This window comes from Leptodactylus fuscus, chromosome 6, assembly GCF_031893055.1.
Source record: "Leptodactylus fuscus isolate aLepFus1 chromosome 6, aLepFus1.hap2, whole genome shotgun sequence".
In the NCBI taxonomy this organism is placed as follows: Eukaryota; Metazoa; Chordata; class Amphibia; order Anura; family Leptodactylidae; genus Leptodactylus; species Leptodactylus fuscus.
In genome coordinates, this window is record NC_134270.1 from 87,484,209 (window position 1) to 87,501,686 (window position 17,478).

The 17,478-nt window shown below is 40.6% G+C and overlaps 1 protein-coding gene across 1 annotated transcript in view; it reads left to right on the forward strand.

Annotated features, from left to right (window-relative positions):
* The first annotated feature begins 1,430 nt into the window (after positions 1-1,430).
* Positions 1,431-17,478, forward strand: part of DBP (D-box binding PAR bZIP transcription factor) — a 50,035-nt gene continuing 33,987 nt past the window's right edge. The window contains exons 1-2 of the mRNA XM_075276802.1: positions 1,431-2,076; positions 12,534-12,869. Of these exons, the coding sequence (XP_075132903.1) occupies positions 1,908-2,076; positions 12,534-12,869 (505 nt within the window). The 5' untranslated portion in view covers positions 1,431-1,907. The remainder of the gene's footprint in view (positions 2,077-12,533; positions 12,870-17,478) is intronic.

Genomic DNA, 17,478 nt, shown 5'->3' on the forward strand with positions numbered 1-17,478 from the left:
CAATTCATTTTAAAATTACAGTGTTTATCTGACTTCATCATTTACATATATAGAAAGAATCTTAGGAAATATAATGATCATCCTGACAAATATAATGCAAAACTACACTAAAGACTGACAGCTGAGCAAAGCAAATATAAATGAAATTCTGGTTCAGATTTTGAATACCATAGAGAATCTTTATTTCTACACATACACACACATAAGACAGAACATGTGCATGTACACAAACACACAGAAGACACAGCACATGCCTGGAGCGGAGTCAGGGATTGATTACATTGGGCTGCAGCAGTCTAATGTAATCGATCATTCCCTGCACTGCAAGACTCTGAGAGGAGGAGGAGGGGGAGAGCTGTCAGCCTGCACAGACACTTGTTAAGTGAGAGAAGCAGTCAGCACCCAGTGGACCCGCTCAGGAGCTTGGGGCATGGGGTGCTGATTTACAATTAATGTTGCTGAAGGTGATTGCCCCTAAACCCCAACCCTGCTCACAATAACAGTCACAGGAGGCAGCACTGATGCTTGAAACAATATCTAAAGCAGCTTTTCACAGTGTTGGAAGCAAAGCCATTGCTGCTATATATACTGACTGAGCATATGCTTTAGGCTAAGGCCCCTGTAGCAGAAAAGAGAATGAGAACTGTAGAATCTTCTAAATTCCTATAAAATATCATAATACCTTGTTATAGAAATTATAATTTAATAATTATAATTCATATGTGTGTCAGTATATACTGTTTGCATTCTATTCATTTTAATTACGTAATGATCTGCAGATGCTCAGCATAACTGTAATTTGTGACAATTGGAGTTATGATAAGTTTGGGCGTATAGTCAATTGCTGTATTAGTGAGAATCAGATGTTCATTCCTCTGCTTGTCAAATCATTGTCAATGTCAAATATGATGCTTACCCCTTGTTACTTTGGTGTGTATTCAGCATTGTCTGAAAATACTATATAAAGTTACTATATAAAGTTCAATGAAGTCGGAATCAACCTTGAGAACGTTTGTGTTTCTGGTTATCCTCCAAGCTCGTATTATCTAAAATTTGGAATTCCTTCTCAATTGGAGTTGGACTCTTTGGTCCCGATAATATACCCCAACCTTAACTGTCTACTCCTAGCTGTGGCTTCAAAAACTGAATAAAAATACTGCTTGAAAACAGTAAGTGTGAAAGAGCCCTGAAGGAAAGCAGCAGACACACACATGCCTGCACACACATATAATCAGATCTCTCTCCTCCCAGAGAGCACAGCCAGGTGACACATGCCCGTCCATGTGTACCTAACCCTCATCAACACGCCCATCCTAGCTGTTCATTGGCTATAACTGGGTCAAGCCCCTCCTGTATACACTGTGATTGGACAAAAATAGGTCAGGGTCCACCTGCCTCTCCCCATGTCACTGCCACATGACTATCCCAGTGAAACTTGGAAAACACAAACACATTGAGCCAGGCAGCACTAACAATACTGCAAAGCCAAGGCCGAAATAAGAAATAAATAAATAAATACATGGTGCAAAGAAAAAACACAGCAAATTCTGGATCTGATTGGATGCCCAAAGCATCTCGTTCCATGGATGTATCTGCTGCAGACTCCTCCTTTATTCTCACTGCTGTAGAGGGAAAGAAAAAATAACCAAACACTTTTCCATTGATCAGGAAATGGGGGAACTCTTTTCCTCTCCCACTTCCCAGTGCATCCTATGCAAGCTGCGACCCTACTGAACTGCTGCCATCCTGCGTGCAAGCTCCTTGGAGACAGTATTCTCATTTTCTGTTTGTTTTACAAGTCTTTCTGATCAAAACAAATAGCAGCAGCACATCTGGAGAGAAGACATTCTATACCGGGAATTATCATTTGTGGTCATTGCATTCTTCAGTAAGGGTCAGGAGAGGAAATGGCACGGCCAACAGCTCAGCTGTCTGGCAATGAGAAGCTTCAGGGCCAACAGCAGCTGCATCCCACACCTCCAATAGGGGTACCAGGAGCCGGGATGGTGAGCTTGAAAAGCCTGCTACAAGGGCCCATCAAGGGGCAAGATCGCAGGGCTAAGGATCTATCCAATTGTAAGTACTATACACACACACACACATATATACAGTACATATATATATATATATATATATATATATATATATATATATATATATATATATATCATTGATCTGCCATGATAACCTTTCCATTACTCATGGCAGATCTTTGAGTCTCACTTCTGTGAATTTATTTAGCTTGTGTTTGTTCCAGGTAATCTTGACAAGTATGTTTATGTGGTATTGTTTATATTGCCATTTTTTGGATCATAGCCTTGTTTAATACTGATCGTTTTTACTTGTGTTGTCTGCTCACTGTTTCCTTCTCGATGTGCTGTAGCAGCCATTTAAACACTATATCAAAACCAAGACTTTAACCAAAATGTTTCCAGCTGTTTGTATATTTAACAATATCATCAGCCTGCAGGTTGACTTGAATGGTAAAAAAGCTTTATATTTACAAAGTCAGACATGTTGGAAGGAGTTATTTGTAGAAGGATTTTGATATCAACCATAAAATGTGTATTGCATTTGTGGAGATTGTATTCACTATGGTATCATCATTTAATGGTCTGCAGTGTATCTGTGCATGCAAAATGTGGTTTATCTAGTTAGAGGGCTGAGTGAATAGCTTGAAGTATAATTTGTGCCAGTTACTCAAAATGCCTATCCTGTATACTCATTGTTCCCTTAAAGGGGGCTGTATATCCCCCAGCATTCTTCCCAATAATGTCATCCAATTGTTGTCATTCCTTTTAGTTTCAGCTGATAGAATAAACCCTTACCAAGGCTGCATTTGCATATGTCTGTCATTAATATCAGGTGCCCTTCACGTGATGCACACAAGCCAGAGGGCAACTGATGCTAGCCCGGACCCCATAGTTTTCTATGAGACCCATTCCTGTGCATTGCACTTCAGTTATTGAGCTGGATAGCGCCAGATCTCTGTAGGAGCTGGATCAAAAAATCTTTCCTAGCAGTGTTTGTCTGTCCTGCTCCCTCAGAGGTCTGGCGCCATAACAGTGAAGCTAGGTGCTGCCGGGTGCTAACATATCCACTCTTCTGCAGCACCTAGCAGCAGTAAAAGGGAAGGGGGCGGAGTGGCATTCGCGGCATACAGTGATGCGGGTTCCATGTCTACCATCCCAGGATAGGCCGTGATCACTGCCTGGGATGGAAGACACAGCACTACTACCATTTACTTACCTGGGGAAGGAATGAACCCTGATGCAATCTTCATGGGAGCTGCTGGGGCACAGAGGCTGTGTTTGTGTATGTCTATTCTTCCAGCTCATGGCTTCTACTGTTTATTCTCTCGGCTCCTGTGGTATTGTAGAGCAGGAGCCAGGAGATGGAAGACTACTTTAGGAACAGTCCCATGAAGACTACTTTAGGGTCTGTTCCCCTGTTAAATGATTATTAGAAACAATTCAGGAATCGGTGTGTGGGGGATGGGCAATTATTACAGTAAAAATTCCCAACATAATTAAAGGCATTAGTAATAGTATTACCTATGGTGGTTAATACCCATGGAGGGGTGCTATTATGGCCCTATTACACTAATAGTGCCTCCTCCACATGTAATAGACCCTCACAGAAGTAATTGTATTACTTATGTGGGGGGACAATTACCTGCACAGGCATTATCTCTATGGGAAGGGAAAATTACCTGTGGAGGGGCGCTATTAGGGTATGTTCACACGGCGGAATTTGCATTCTGCGTGTGAACATTTCACACAGTTAGCTGCAACAGGATGCCAATGCAGTGCATTCTGATCCAAATTAGGCCCGAATGAATGGGCCTAATCAGGAGGGAGTCTTGTGCTGCGGACACTGCGGCTGAGTCAACCGCTGAATCCACGGGAAGAAGGGGCATGTCGCTTCTTTTTTTCTGCTACTAGCTAGCGGAGAAAAGAAGCAAGCGACTCCCATTGAAATTAATGGGAGCCTTTTTGGCAGGGGATTTTGAGGCGGAGTCCGCGTCAAAATCTGCTGGCAAAAAACACTGTGTGAACGAGCGTCCTTAAAGTACTATTATAGTGAGGCTAAATTCATATGACAGAAAATGAAGAAAAATTTGAAACGGACAGCTGCCACAGATTCGTCTTCATTTTCCACCCCTTGGTAGAAAGCCAAAGCAGATTAATGTGCCTATTCAGCAGAGACTCCTTGTGGCTCACTTTGTGGCTGAATCGGCCATGGCATTCACAGCAAAATCGAGCAAGATGCTTTTTTTTTTTTTTTTCAGCGTTCTGCTTTGATCTTTACTTCCCATTGAAACCAATGGGAGGCAAAATCAGGGCAGAATCTGTACCTGCCCTGACCCACTCTGCTCACATTCGCATAATGTGGCGTGTGCGAGGTGCCGATTGGGGCTTATGGTGCACATTGTACACAAGAAAGGGTCTTGTTTTAAGTTTGTGCCTGAATGGATGTAGAGGGACTGACAAATTCCTCAAATTCATTGATCCCTATATATCATTTTTCTGGCATAAAGGGATGCTATTGTGGCACACACTTGGCACCAAACATTTCTTGCATCAAACTTGCACCACAAGCTCCGATCTGAACCTTGTTTGCCACATTGTGCAAATATAAATGGGCAAAATCTCACTGGGCATAGCTAGCCAAGAGTGGGCAAAGTATACTAATTACTGTAGGGGGACAGTATGTTTTATACAGTACACATACATAGGGGAGTAAGTAGAAAATACCAGGCCCCATAGCAAGCATTTGACCAGGCTTCCTTATATAATGCCCCGTTTAGTGGCCTCCACATGGCATAAAACTCCTTTTACTGACCTACACACAGTATATTGCCCCTTCACTAACCCCCACATGAGATATTGCCACATTATTGGTCCCCATACAATATATTGCCTCCTTCTTTGTCTTTCATACATTATTCTGTTCATGTACAAAGAATACACCACTTTGATGAGGTTGGCTCATTTTCAGAGCATAGACTACCTTTTTGGTGTAAACACTGATGACAATTGATGGCTTTGGAATTTGTGGAAAAGTCTGATGACAACTGATGCATTCTCCCATCAGTTTTGGCATCAGTTGTAATGACTAAGGGGGCAAAAAAACTGATACTGATACAACTGACATATGTAAATTAACCCTAACTTTCCTAACAGTAGATGGAGCCCACACAACCATTCAGGTGTACCTCATCAGGTATAGAAGAATACCATTATTTCTTCTCCCTTTTTATATAATATTGACAATTAGAGCCAATATCTCAATAGGGATGACAACAATGTAGAAAATATCAGTATAGATACAATGCAGCTAATAAATGCATTAATACATATTTAAAACATGTATTTCAACTGAGGTGAGCTAACATTTATCATAATTATTCTTTAATTTAAATGGACACAGGCATATGCAAGCAGAATTAGACTATTCATACACTGCAGACGTCTGCAGTAAACTTCTGCCATGTACAATATACATACTATAATATAGATTGTTACTTGCATATTTGGCTTTCTCATTCAATTGAAATAGGGAATATCTACATAACCAACGACTTATTTCCACAGCATGTAAATGACATTCTAAAATTTCACTCACTTGTATTACGAGTCTGCATACATTGTGGAGTCCCTAGTGTGAATTTTTAGAGCTCATGGAAATCCAGCCTTATGTCCTCATGCACATGAACATATTTAGGATAAATATAGTTGTAATAGATTTCAATGGATACATTAATACCAGTCTTAAATAATGTTTAGTGCTTCTATAGGCAACTGTGCAAGGAATTGTATCTGTATAACAAGAGTGGGTCATGATATAGGCCAATATCAAAGTTATATTCAGAAAGTCGTTGGCCTTGGGGAAGAAACCATCAGACTTCTATATACAAAGTTCAAAGTTTTACAGAAGTTGTACAAAACCATAATACGGCAGCCATTTAAATTTATGGACCAAACTTCACCTTGGTATGGCTTTAATTTTATATGAAATTTTTTCTTGTATGGAGTATGTGAGAAAAGGATCTTGGAATGTTTCAGTACCTGTATTGGACAAAGTTATTCCTTACATAGCACTATATGAACGCGAAAACTCAGTTTGCCTCTATATGAAATGAGAAGTATAGGGTAGTACAGTAGGGCTCTATAGTAGACAAAAGTCGGAAGTTTAGGGTCATTTGCATAAGACCTTCATTATGGCCTATACGCACATGCATTTCTCCAGCGTAATAACTAAATAACTATGGCTACTAGGATACCCTTTGTAAAAGTTGTATAAACATAGAATTTTTGAGAGCTGGCACTTTTCAGCATCATGTTCATGGAGATATTTCTCAATCAATTTAAGGATTTCTCTAAAAATCTAATAGAGGGGTCAGATTCACATATTGTATTTATTATTATATTACATATAATAATTGGGCTGAAATAAAACATAGTTTTTGTGGTAGTTTTTGGAGGCAATCATGATTTAAGCAATGAAGAATATATTGTATATCTATTCAATTGGAGTCAATGACATCTTAGAAGATTCAGATTAAACAGTTTACAGAATAGGAAATAGCATACTCAATTACATTTATGTGCCCAGTATAACCTGGCATGATATCTGTAGATTCACCTTCTGTCTTTATCTTGAATTTCAGAGATTACAGTGAGATTTTACTTATGGTATTCTCAGAATATGTTTACTGGATTTACCAAGTCTCTTTTTTTAAAATTTTTATTGTAATAGATTTGTTTGGATTATACAGGAGAGCTTTGTTGCACAATAACATGGAGAACTGCTCATAAACCGTAGAAGGCAGGGCGTAGGTAAAGGGCATTCTAGGTGAGACAGGAAGCTGAAGCTCAGTGCTATGTTGTGCATGTCTGACACCTGACTGGATGACTTAATATGTCACGTGTAAGGGTAGGCGGTTACAGGACGAGCCATGTGGTGATTATTATGTACGTAATAAATAAATTTGGCCATTGTTTACAGGAGCATGTGTTTAGCAAGCTAGTTATGTACTGCACAATATCATCAGAGGAGGAGTTGTTGTAGTTACTTTACACTAAAGTTTAGCTGCATTAAAATGATAAACTATGTGTTTCATCTCCTCTTAAAGGAGCTATGCCATGGAAATTATTCATCCTATATCCATAGGATAAATATAAATTGCTGTTCAATGGAGATTATGCCATGAAAATGATTTAACATTTAACCATAGGATAAAGGCTAAATTGCTGATTGATGGGGTCTGACCACAGAGACTCCTACCAGTTCTGAGTATGGGAAATGTTTTACTCTCAATGAGAATGCAACCTCGAGGGGCGCAGAGTTTGGCTATTTCCAATGCTGCCATTACAATAACTGGAAAGGGTGTGTGTTCACATTAAACACCCCCGTACTCTGGATCTAGGAGGTCTCACCAGTGGCCTCCTCAACAATCAGGAACGTATCCTGTATTCTATGGATAAAAGAGAAATCATTCTCATGAATTAACTCCTTTAACTTTTCTTAAAGAAACACTCAACTTTTTTGGCTCCACTGTTGTTCTTGGTTTAGTTCTGTGCTGTGCACAAAAAGTTATAATTCAGGGGCAACATAGTGGCTCAGTGGTGAGCACTGTGGTCTTGCAGCGCTGGAGTCCTGGATTCGAATCCTTCCAAGGACAACATCTGCATGGAGTTTGTACATTCTCCCTGTGTTTGTGTGGATTTACTCTAATACTCCAAAGACATACTGATTGGAAAATGACTGATTACTGAAAAAATGTACATTGTGAGCCATATATGGGGCTCACAATCTACATAAAACAGTTCAGTTTGTCCTGTAAATATCTGGGTCTGGTGACACCCAATGTGTACTCAGCCGAGGCAGCCAATTCAGAAAGTATATTCCTCTGAACCATAAGTTACAACTCGATGCATTCTTATGGGAATCCTACAGTTCACTAAAGAACACAGTGTGAATCAGTAGGTCAGAAAGGAGATGACAAAGGTCAAAAGTATGGAGGAGAAAATGAACTATAAGCTTTTGCACATGGCATACGGCATACGGCATTAAGGTTTTGGGACCAAAAATATAGGCATGCAAGATGATAAAACATCTAATAACCTTAAAAAATATCAATAATAAAAATACTAATAAAAACATTTCTTGTAAAATTATAATCATATGAAGCTGGTGAGAATGACCTAGACACAGCAACTTCCATAAATATAAGATGGATTATTTGCATTTCTTCATTATGTCTTATAGAGAACCTTTCACCATCTCCAACTCTTTGTATTATTTGATGAGTACCTCGCCACTGATTCCAGAGCAGTTGGAATTTTTTCTATGCTTCTCACCAGTCCAATCATAACCGTTAGATTCAACGTCCAAAATGCTAATTTAGTCCTTCTACTGTCTGGTGGGCTTCCTGGGACTGTTGGCTCCAGTCCAAAAGTGCCCACCTGAAAATAGAGAGCTGAATTAGCATATTGTGAAAATATTTGAGCTTTGTCAGAGTCAATGGAGCAGCACCTATTGTGTGGTGCAAAGAGTTGGAGTTGGTGGAGATAATGAAAGGTTCAATTTAACCCCTTCCCGATATCCTCCGTAATAGTATGGCAGATGTTGGTTTTTTAAATATGGCAGTCGCTCGAGAGCTTAGCCACCGCCATAGCTGCCTGGTTTCTGCTGTATTATACAGCAGGCATCCTGCACTACTGCCCACATGGGTATTAACCCACCCCAAAGCTTCAGTCAAAGCTGATCGAGAAGCCATTTTGCCAGTGACGCCTGTGCACTGCCATTTGCCAGGGATCGTTACTATAACACCTGGAGGCCTTTTGATCGGGCACCAAGTGATTGCTAAGAGAACCACTTTTGAAGGTTGAAAAATTCTTTGGGTAATTAGATTTTTGGGGATGGCAGGTCTCTTTTAATTGTGCCAAAGTCAGACTCAAATGACTATGTGAAATGTCATAATTTAAATAATTGTACCAGGTCAATAAATGTCAGAGATACATTTAAACATTACTACTACCTTTCCTTCCTTAGTATTAAATCTAACAATCTAACAGTACTAAGTACAAGCAAGAATGGCAAGTATTTTCCTCTGGGTAAAACCTCAGCAAGTGCCTCAATCACTTACTACTGAGCATTTTCAGTATGCAGGATTTATTTTCAACTAGCCTCTACCCACGACTTCATCTGCATGTTGTTGGAATCGATGATCTGCCTATATTCAGCAATTTGCTGCCGTTGATGGTTTGCTTGCTCCGCCGTTTCGGAAGCTCTTAAGCTGTCCTACTGCTGAACTTGTTCCTCACGCTGTGCGTGTGATTTTTCTGTCCTCTCAGCAGCTTGCTGGGACCCCATATAATGAATGTGTAGATTATAAATGTATACAAAATAATAACATGTTTTTTACCTAACGCTAGGTTCACACCTGCATTCTACTCTCCGTTCTGTGCTTTCCGTCTTCTGCATGCCAGAAGACGGAAACCACAGACTGGGTCCAGCCGTGAGCGACGGTGAGCGTTTTAGGCTCTCCGCCGCGAAACCGTTTTTTTTTAATCCGGACACAGAGTACTGCATGTCCGACTCTGTGTCCGGATTATTAAACCCGGTTTCGCGGCGTAGAGCCTAAAACGCTCACCGCCGCTCACGGCCGGACAGCTTTCTCACCCATTCAAATGAATGGTTGAGAAAGCCTCCTGCAGGTTTCCGTCTCCTGCCTCTGTTTTATGCAGGAAACGGAAACCTGAAGTACGGAGTGCCGGCGCAGATGTGAACGAGCCCTAACACTCTAATAGTCTAAATGCTAAACTAAGTATAAAAGAGTACAAAGTAACTACAAAACCACAATACAATATCAAATATATGTTAAACCCGGGTTACCTCAATAGGTACATTAAACCCACCCACAACTATATGGATCACACACACACACAACCCCTTGAGTAGTACTGTGCAAGCGGCCATTTTACTTATGGCCGCGGGCATGCGCAGTTGGCTGTACCCGAGGCCTACAAGTTTCACCGCCTGCGCCGGAAGAAGACGCGTGAAGAGGACGTTCCTGAAGAAGATGGAGGCGGCACTGGAGAGTTCTCTCGCAGCATTGGGGACACCCCCAGTGCTGCGGGAAACTCATTTGCATACCGACGAAAACCGTGATTTCTACGGAACGACGGCACGAAGAAGACATCTAAAGGTAGGAGAAGAATAGCCTTTCTTAAGGCTATTCCTACGTGTCAACCAGAAAAAAAAGGGTTTTAATGGTAGAATCCCTTCAAAGACCAATGGGGGGTCTGCTTCTCATCATTTTATTTTGGGAGAGTAGGATCTGCTGAGTGTTAGATCTGCCAATCTAAGATATCAGCTCCATTAAGTCCCAGTTCTGGGCTTTAGATGAAGCCCTGCACTTGGACCTGTCTAGAGAAGAAAGGGCCTTTGATATAGACCTAAATCCAACTACCCAGAGCAAACTACATGTAGTTCGATCAATCTCAAACAGCATTTATGAATAGGGCAAATATTGTCTGTGATTTCAAAGACACTTCACACTTAGCTTCATTGTTAGATGGAGGTGAGATAACACAACAAGACACTGCAGGAATCTTGCAGGAGTTTTGTATCTCTTTATACACTTCCAAATCCAAGCATATGAAGCTACATAGAGTTATGAGGCTACAATAGAGTTCTAGGCAGAGGCGGGGCTCTCTAAACTGTCAGCAGACGCCAGGGAGTTCTTGGACTCTCCTCTGACCATGACAACAAAATTGGAGACAGTGCTTGATTCTATGCCAAATCTAAAATCCCCTGGAGTAGAAAACCTAGTGGCTAAGATATATTAGAGATAAATCAATTTCTCCTGCCCATGCTCCTGGAGGGTTACTAGTGCTCTTTGAACAAGGAACTTTACTGGCCTGTATATGTCAAGCAATAATAGCTATATTGCACAAATACAAGTTAAAATTTAAAAAGCTTCACTTTTTTTTCTCTGGAAAATCATTCTTCAAAAATGATTCCAAGAAAAACATCAAGGACTTGAATGACATTCTACAGGAATTACAGGGATTGGAATGCGGAGGAATGGTGTAAAGTTATATTCTCTGATGAAGCCCCATTCAGACTTTTTGAGACATCTGGACGAATGATTGTGAGAAGAAATGGTGAGTGCTACAACGAATTCTGTGTCATGCCAAAATTAAGGGGGCATTCACACTGAGTAAAGTGGCAATGATTCTGGCACGATAACTCGCGGAAGAATCAGTGCTGAAAAGAAGACTCCCATTGAGTTCATTGGGTTCCGTCTTCCGCACGGAACACATTGAAATCAATGGGAGGTTTTTTAACCAATTTATTTCAATGTGTTCCGCGCGGAAGACGGAACCTATTGAACTCAATGGGAGTCTTTTTATCAGGGCGGATACTGCTGCGAGTTAGGGCTAGTTCGCACGGCGTTCCGTGTGAACATATTCCGCCACGGCTGCCGCAACGGGATGCCGGTGCACTGCACCGGCTTTCTGTCACAGCTTTCCGCTTTGGATTAGGCCCAAATGAATTGGCCTAGTCCGGAGGGTGGTATCGCGAGGCAGACGCCATGGCTGAATCAGCTGCGGAATCCACCTGAAGAAAGGGCAGCTCGCTTCTTTTTTCCGTGAGCGGGAACAAACCGCTAGCGGAAAAAGGAAATGACTGGCTCCCATTGATTTCAATGGGAGGCTTTTTTAGCAGGATTTTGAGGCGGATTCCTGACCATTTTATCCCATGTGAACTAGCCCTTATCGTGCCAGAATCAGCGCCACTTTACTCCGTATGAATGCCCCCTCAAGCATTATGAGACCATTCATGTATGGAATCCAGAAGCAATTTGGTAATAAAAAGGAGCACCATGTCACAAGGCAAAAGTGAAAACTAAGTGGTTCAGTGAACAAAACATTTAAATTTGGGGTCCATGCCCAGAAAACTGCCCATATCTCATTTGGATTGAGAACCTGTGGTCCTTCTTCAAAAGTTAGGTGGATAAAGAAAAACACAGATACTGTGATAAACTGCAATAATGGGTTACCATCAGGCAGAATTTGGCTCACAAGTTTTTCAAAACTTCTACAATCTGCCCTAGCATGGTGAATAAGGGTCAACACTATATATAATAAATCTTTTCATAAACATAGTAAAAACATTGAAGCAGCAAACTTTGTGAAAAAAAAATAAAATAAATTGTCAGTCTCAAAACTTTTGGCCACAACTATACTCAGTAACGTTTACTGCATGAGCCATTTCACTGAAATCTGAAAAGAGACTGAGCCACGACATGGAAAAAATTAACTAGAAGGAAAGCTGGAAGCTTTGGTGTTCTAAAAGGAAGATGGTGTTTATAGGATTGTGACAAATTGACTTGTACTTAGTTATTCAGGGTTTTTTTATTCATACTGTAACTAATATGAAATTAAGTAATGTGAATATATACTTCAAAGCAATAGCAACTATTTATAAACCATCTAATTTTTTATTTGCTTCCACAGCAGGTATTGTAAAAGAAAAGGAGAGAAAACTGGAAGATGAAATGGCTGGACCTCGTTCTTCTCATTGTGCTTACCTTGGATCACTTCTATGGGAGCGCACTCTGCCATACAATGAAATAGAATACGTTGATCTGGATGAGTTCTTATTAGAAAATGGCCTACCCTCAAGCCCACCTCACCAGCCTTTTTCACCAGCTAACTTGACTCCACCACCATCAAATCAGTCAGTTGTTGACCTCAGTCGACCGGCATCTTGTGCTTCTTCTACCTCTGCTTGTTCCTCTCCTGTGCAAAGCATGATGGGTAGCGAATTTGAACATCCTAATGGCAAAGCAGGTACTACTAAGTGAACTGTTTTGAACTACTGTATTGAATTGAGTCGTATATGCAATGTAACGGTGCAACTTATTGCTATATTTTCTACTAAGACATATGTTATTACAGTAGTGATTTGGAAATATGCCTTCTTATCATAGCTGATTACAAGTGATTTTGTTGCTGAAGGGTTAACCAGGTGAGGGTTGACCATGTATTAATCCTTCAAGAACTGATTTCTGGGAATATTTGCTGTGCAGTGAAGCATATGTACGATATTTGTCAATTAATCCATGTGGATAAGAATATGAGCATATGAAGAAACATGAGTACAACTAGGTCTTTGATATTTTTTTGTTTTTAGACTTGTTTTTAAGGGACGTCTTTAGTATTTTAGCCTCTTGATATCCTTAAATAGAACCTACGTATCTGCTAGGAGAGCTCTGTGAGCCATACGTTATGTAAATATGAAAGTATATATACACTAATGTGCCTACTAATTTGTATCAGTAATGTTAACTACTGTATGAAAATATATTTTCCGGGACCAGAGTGTAATAATCTATTTCTACATATGTATTTTTTTTACATTATTAGATCTTTGTACCTAAATGGTTCTATTCTCCAAGTCTTATCTTCCATGCCTACACTCCAGTCACATGACTTCAATTTTCAGATTTTTCTGCCATCTGCTGTCTATAAACTTACTTCCTGCTACAGCAGAGAATGACATCATCACTGTGGAGTGGGTCCGACCAGACTCGAAAAACGAGGTTAGGCTGGTGATATGAAAGGGCATAGAAGGGGGAAACAATGCCTGTGAGTATTTCCTTGTGCTGCCTTCAAGCATAAAGAAACATGGTTAGGGTGCATTCACACTACGGAACGCCAGCGTGTATCAGAGCCGTACACGCCGGCGTTACAGCAGGGCTGCCGGACACTTCCCATTCATTTCTATGGGAGCCGGCATGCGAGCGCTCCCCATAGAAATGAATGGGAAGTGTCCGGCAGCCCTGCTGTAACGCCGGCGTGTACGGCTCTGATACACGCTGGCGTTCCGTAGTGTGAATGCACCCTTAATGTGGTATTTTGATCTTGGAAGTGCTTTTGTATACACTCCCGTGGCTGGGAGGATCGAGAAAGCCTCTAAATATTACTAACAGTATGCTGAGGCCTTTATGGGAGTATGAAGCAGGCAGGGGCCATTTTTGAAAAATAAACTTTGAACCTTAAAACCCTATTTATTCTCAGCATGCAACGTAAAGGGGTTGTACCATTATGGACACTATCTCTATCCACAGGATATGGGATAACTGTCTAATTGCTGGGGGGCTTAACACTGGGTCCCTCCAGTGATCAGGGACACTGGAGACCAAAAGTCTCCCCAAAGCCTCCCTGTGAATTGAGAGCCAGTGCACTTGTGTGACTGCTACTCCATTCATAGGGCTGTGTAGACTTGCAGGAGGGGCATGTAAAATTATCGCTTTATAACTCATTGGTGCCACCTCACCTGGAATATGCAGTTCAGTTCTGAGTACCAGTTCATAGAAAAGATGGCTGCCACTACATATCGATAATGTGTTACAAACAGCAGTTTTTACTGGTATTTGTCTGCTACTTTGAGAGCCACTGATGAATCTAATCAAGTTTGGCAGCTTAGTCAGGTATATAAGTCAATTTCAGTGGAAAAGTGACTTTTACCCATGTGCATAGGGCTTTGTTTCCTTTCACAGTCCTGTTGGTGTGGCATTAGGCCAGTAGCCTCAAGATAGGACAAGGATACATTATTCCCACATTTTACACATCACAATATATGGATTGCCGCTTCAGAGGTCTAACTGGCATGCACTTTTGGTTGAGGGAGTCCAGGCAGATTGAGCTATTATCACCTCTCAGATAAAGGCTGGACCCATACATGCCTGTTTACACTGTTATGCCCCGGTGGTAATAGTGTAATAGGTAATGGGGGGGGGGGGAGTTGCCCTTCTAGTTTGTTTTTTTTATATTTTTTATATACTTTTTCAATAAAAGTGTTTTACATTTTGTGTCAATGCCTCCTATCAGCTTTTTCGGTGAATATTCACAGAAAAGTTGTCTTAGAGTTGGAAAAGGTACAGAGGAGGGTCACAAAATTGATAATACGCATGGAGAACCTCAGTTATGAGGAGAGATTAAATAATTTACATTTGTTTAGTCTTGAAAAGAGGCTTTGAAGGAGGACATAATAAACCTTTATAAATATATAAATGGCAAGTGGAGTAACTGAAATATATAGCCCATAATGAAATATGGAGGGACTCTCCCTCCATTTGGAGATAAAAAAAAGTTAAGTTTTCCAGCTCAAAGGGGTTTTCATATTGATGTGATTTGTGATTGTACTGATGTGTTTTTCATACTGATATGATCATAAGTATGTGATCTGTTGGGGTCTGATACTCGGACACTGCACAATTCAGCTGTTCCAGCAGCCACCAGGTACCAAAAGCTACTAGGGAACAGGCAGTGGAACCCCATCCACTGCATAGATGTAGATCCTGGAGGCAACCTCAGCAGAACATTTGTGGGGGGCCTGGGTGTTGGGCACCCAAAGATCACATACTAATGACCTATAGTATTGTTTCTCCATTACTGACAAGGCTTGTACACCACAAGAACTGTGCAGAGGTGTAGCTAGGGACTTAGCACAAGAGGGCAAACACATAAATACATAGTTGTAAATACGTGGCTCTACAGACAATATAGGTGAATACAGGACAGGAAACAATTTGTGACTTGCAGGTGATGTCTCTGACTGTAATTTTTTAAAAAAATTTTGTCTCTATCTGGGCCGCCATGAACACTTCTTCCAGCTGTGACTTGTCTGTGTAAAGTTTGCAAAACAAACATGTTTGTCTCCCTTTCCAATTAAAAAAAAAATCTGTGACATTCCCACAATCGGGCCCCCACTCATCAGCAACTTGAAGGGGACCATAGCATTTGTGCAAGCGCCATTATCCTTTCTCTGTTTACAGTATATCTTTTGTTTAATAGTGGTCAAGTAATGTAAATACAGCCTCACCCTGTATAATTCTATAGGACAAGGCTGTAATTACATCATAGAGTCATTATAAAACAGACAGCATGCAATATAAACAGAGGAGGGATCACTGTGCATACAAGTGTCTATGGTCTCTTCAAACAGCTGATCAGTGGCGGTCCAATTGTCATAACCCACTGAACTTTATTGATGATCTTTCCTGAGGACTGATCATCAATAAAGATGAGCTAGAAAACCCCTGTAATAAAAGCCAAATACTCCTTAATTTAATTCTGCCCAATTGCCCCTTTATATTATGCCCTAAGATAAATATTGCCCCCAATGACCCCTTTTATTAATTACCCCAGTTGTATTCATTACCCCTTCTATTCATAATGCCCCCAACAACCAACTTTTCTTAAAAAATGACCCCAATTATAGTTATATTACCACCTAAAGCCCCTTTATATTCTTTATCTGTAAACCCCTTCTCGCTGCAGCCAATTTTCGATTTTCATTTTTATTCCCTTTCTTCTGGACTATATATTTCAGTTACTCCACTTGCCATTTATATATTTATAAAGGTTTATTATGTCCCCCTTCAAAGCCTCTTTTCAAGACTAAACAAATGTAAATTATTACATTACATTCTTTTCTGCATCGTTTTACAGAGAAAGTCTGCAGAGTATACCTCTGTGGACATTCTGCTTGTATTATGCCTACGTGGAAAATGCCAGTTTTTCCTTGGGTGTAAATGACAAGCTGTGATTTACAAAAATGTTACCATTTTTGAAATTACAGCAAAATGCAACATTTTAGGAACATGGAGCCCCAGCCTTAAAGTGTAACTTAACATTTTTTTTTGATAATGTGTCACAGAGTGATTGATATACATTTTTGTAATATACTTAATAAACCTATCTAAATTGCTTTTAATATAAAACAGACTGTGAAGTTTCCAATAGCAATGCTCTAAGCACAGAGAGAGCCTGTCACATACACTTTCCTGTAACTTGGCTAAGTGCTCTCTTACCAGACCTTTGCTTATAGTCAGCTTGGAGTCCTCCTTCCCCTCATCTCCATCACCATTAATGTCGATATTTCCATTAGTTTCTTGGGAGAAGACGGATACAAAATATGAATTTAGTAGCTCCACCTGCTGAAACAGTTAACATGGTGGAACAGCAGGTGGAGCTACTAAATTCATATTTTGTATCCGTCTTCTCCCAAGAAACTAATGGAAATATCGACATTAATGGTGATGGAGATGAGGGGAAGGAGGACTCCAAGCTGACTATAAGCAAAGGTCTGGTAAGAGAGCACTTAGCCAAGTTACAGGAAACCAAGTCCCCAGGACCAGATGATTTACACCCTAGAGTCCTGAAAGAGATAGCAGAGGAAATAACAGAACCCCTTGCTATAATCTTCGGTAAGTCATGGGAAACAGGAGTGGTCCCTTTAGATTGGAAAAGGGCAAATGTTGTCCCCATCTACAAAAAGGGGAAAAGGGACGATCCAGGAAATTACAGGCCGGTAAGTCTGACCTCGATAGCAGGAAAAATCTTTGAGCAAATTGTCAAGGAACATTTACTTCGGTACCTGGATGGGAAGGCA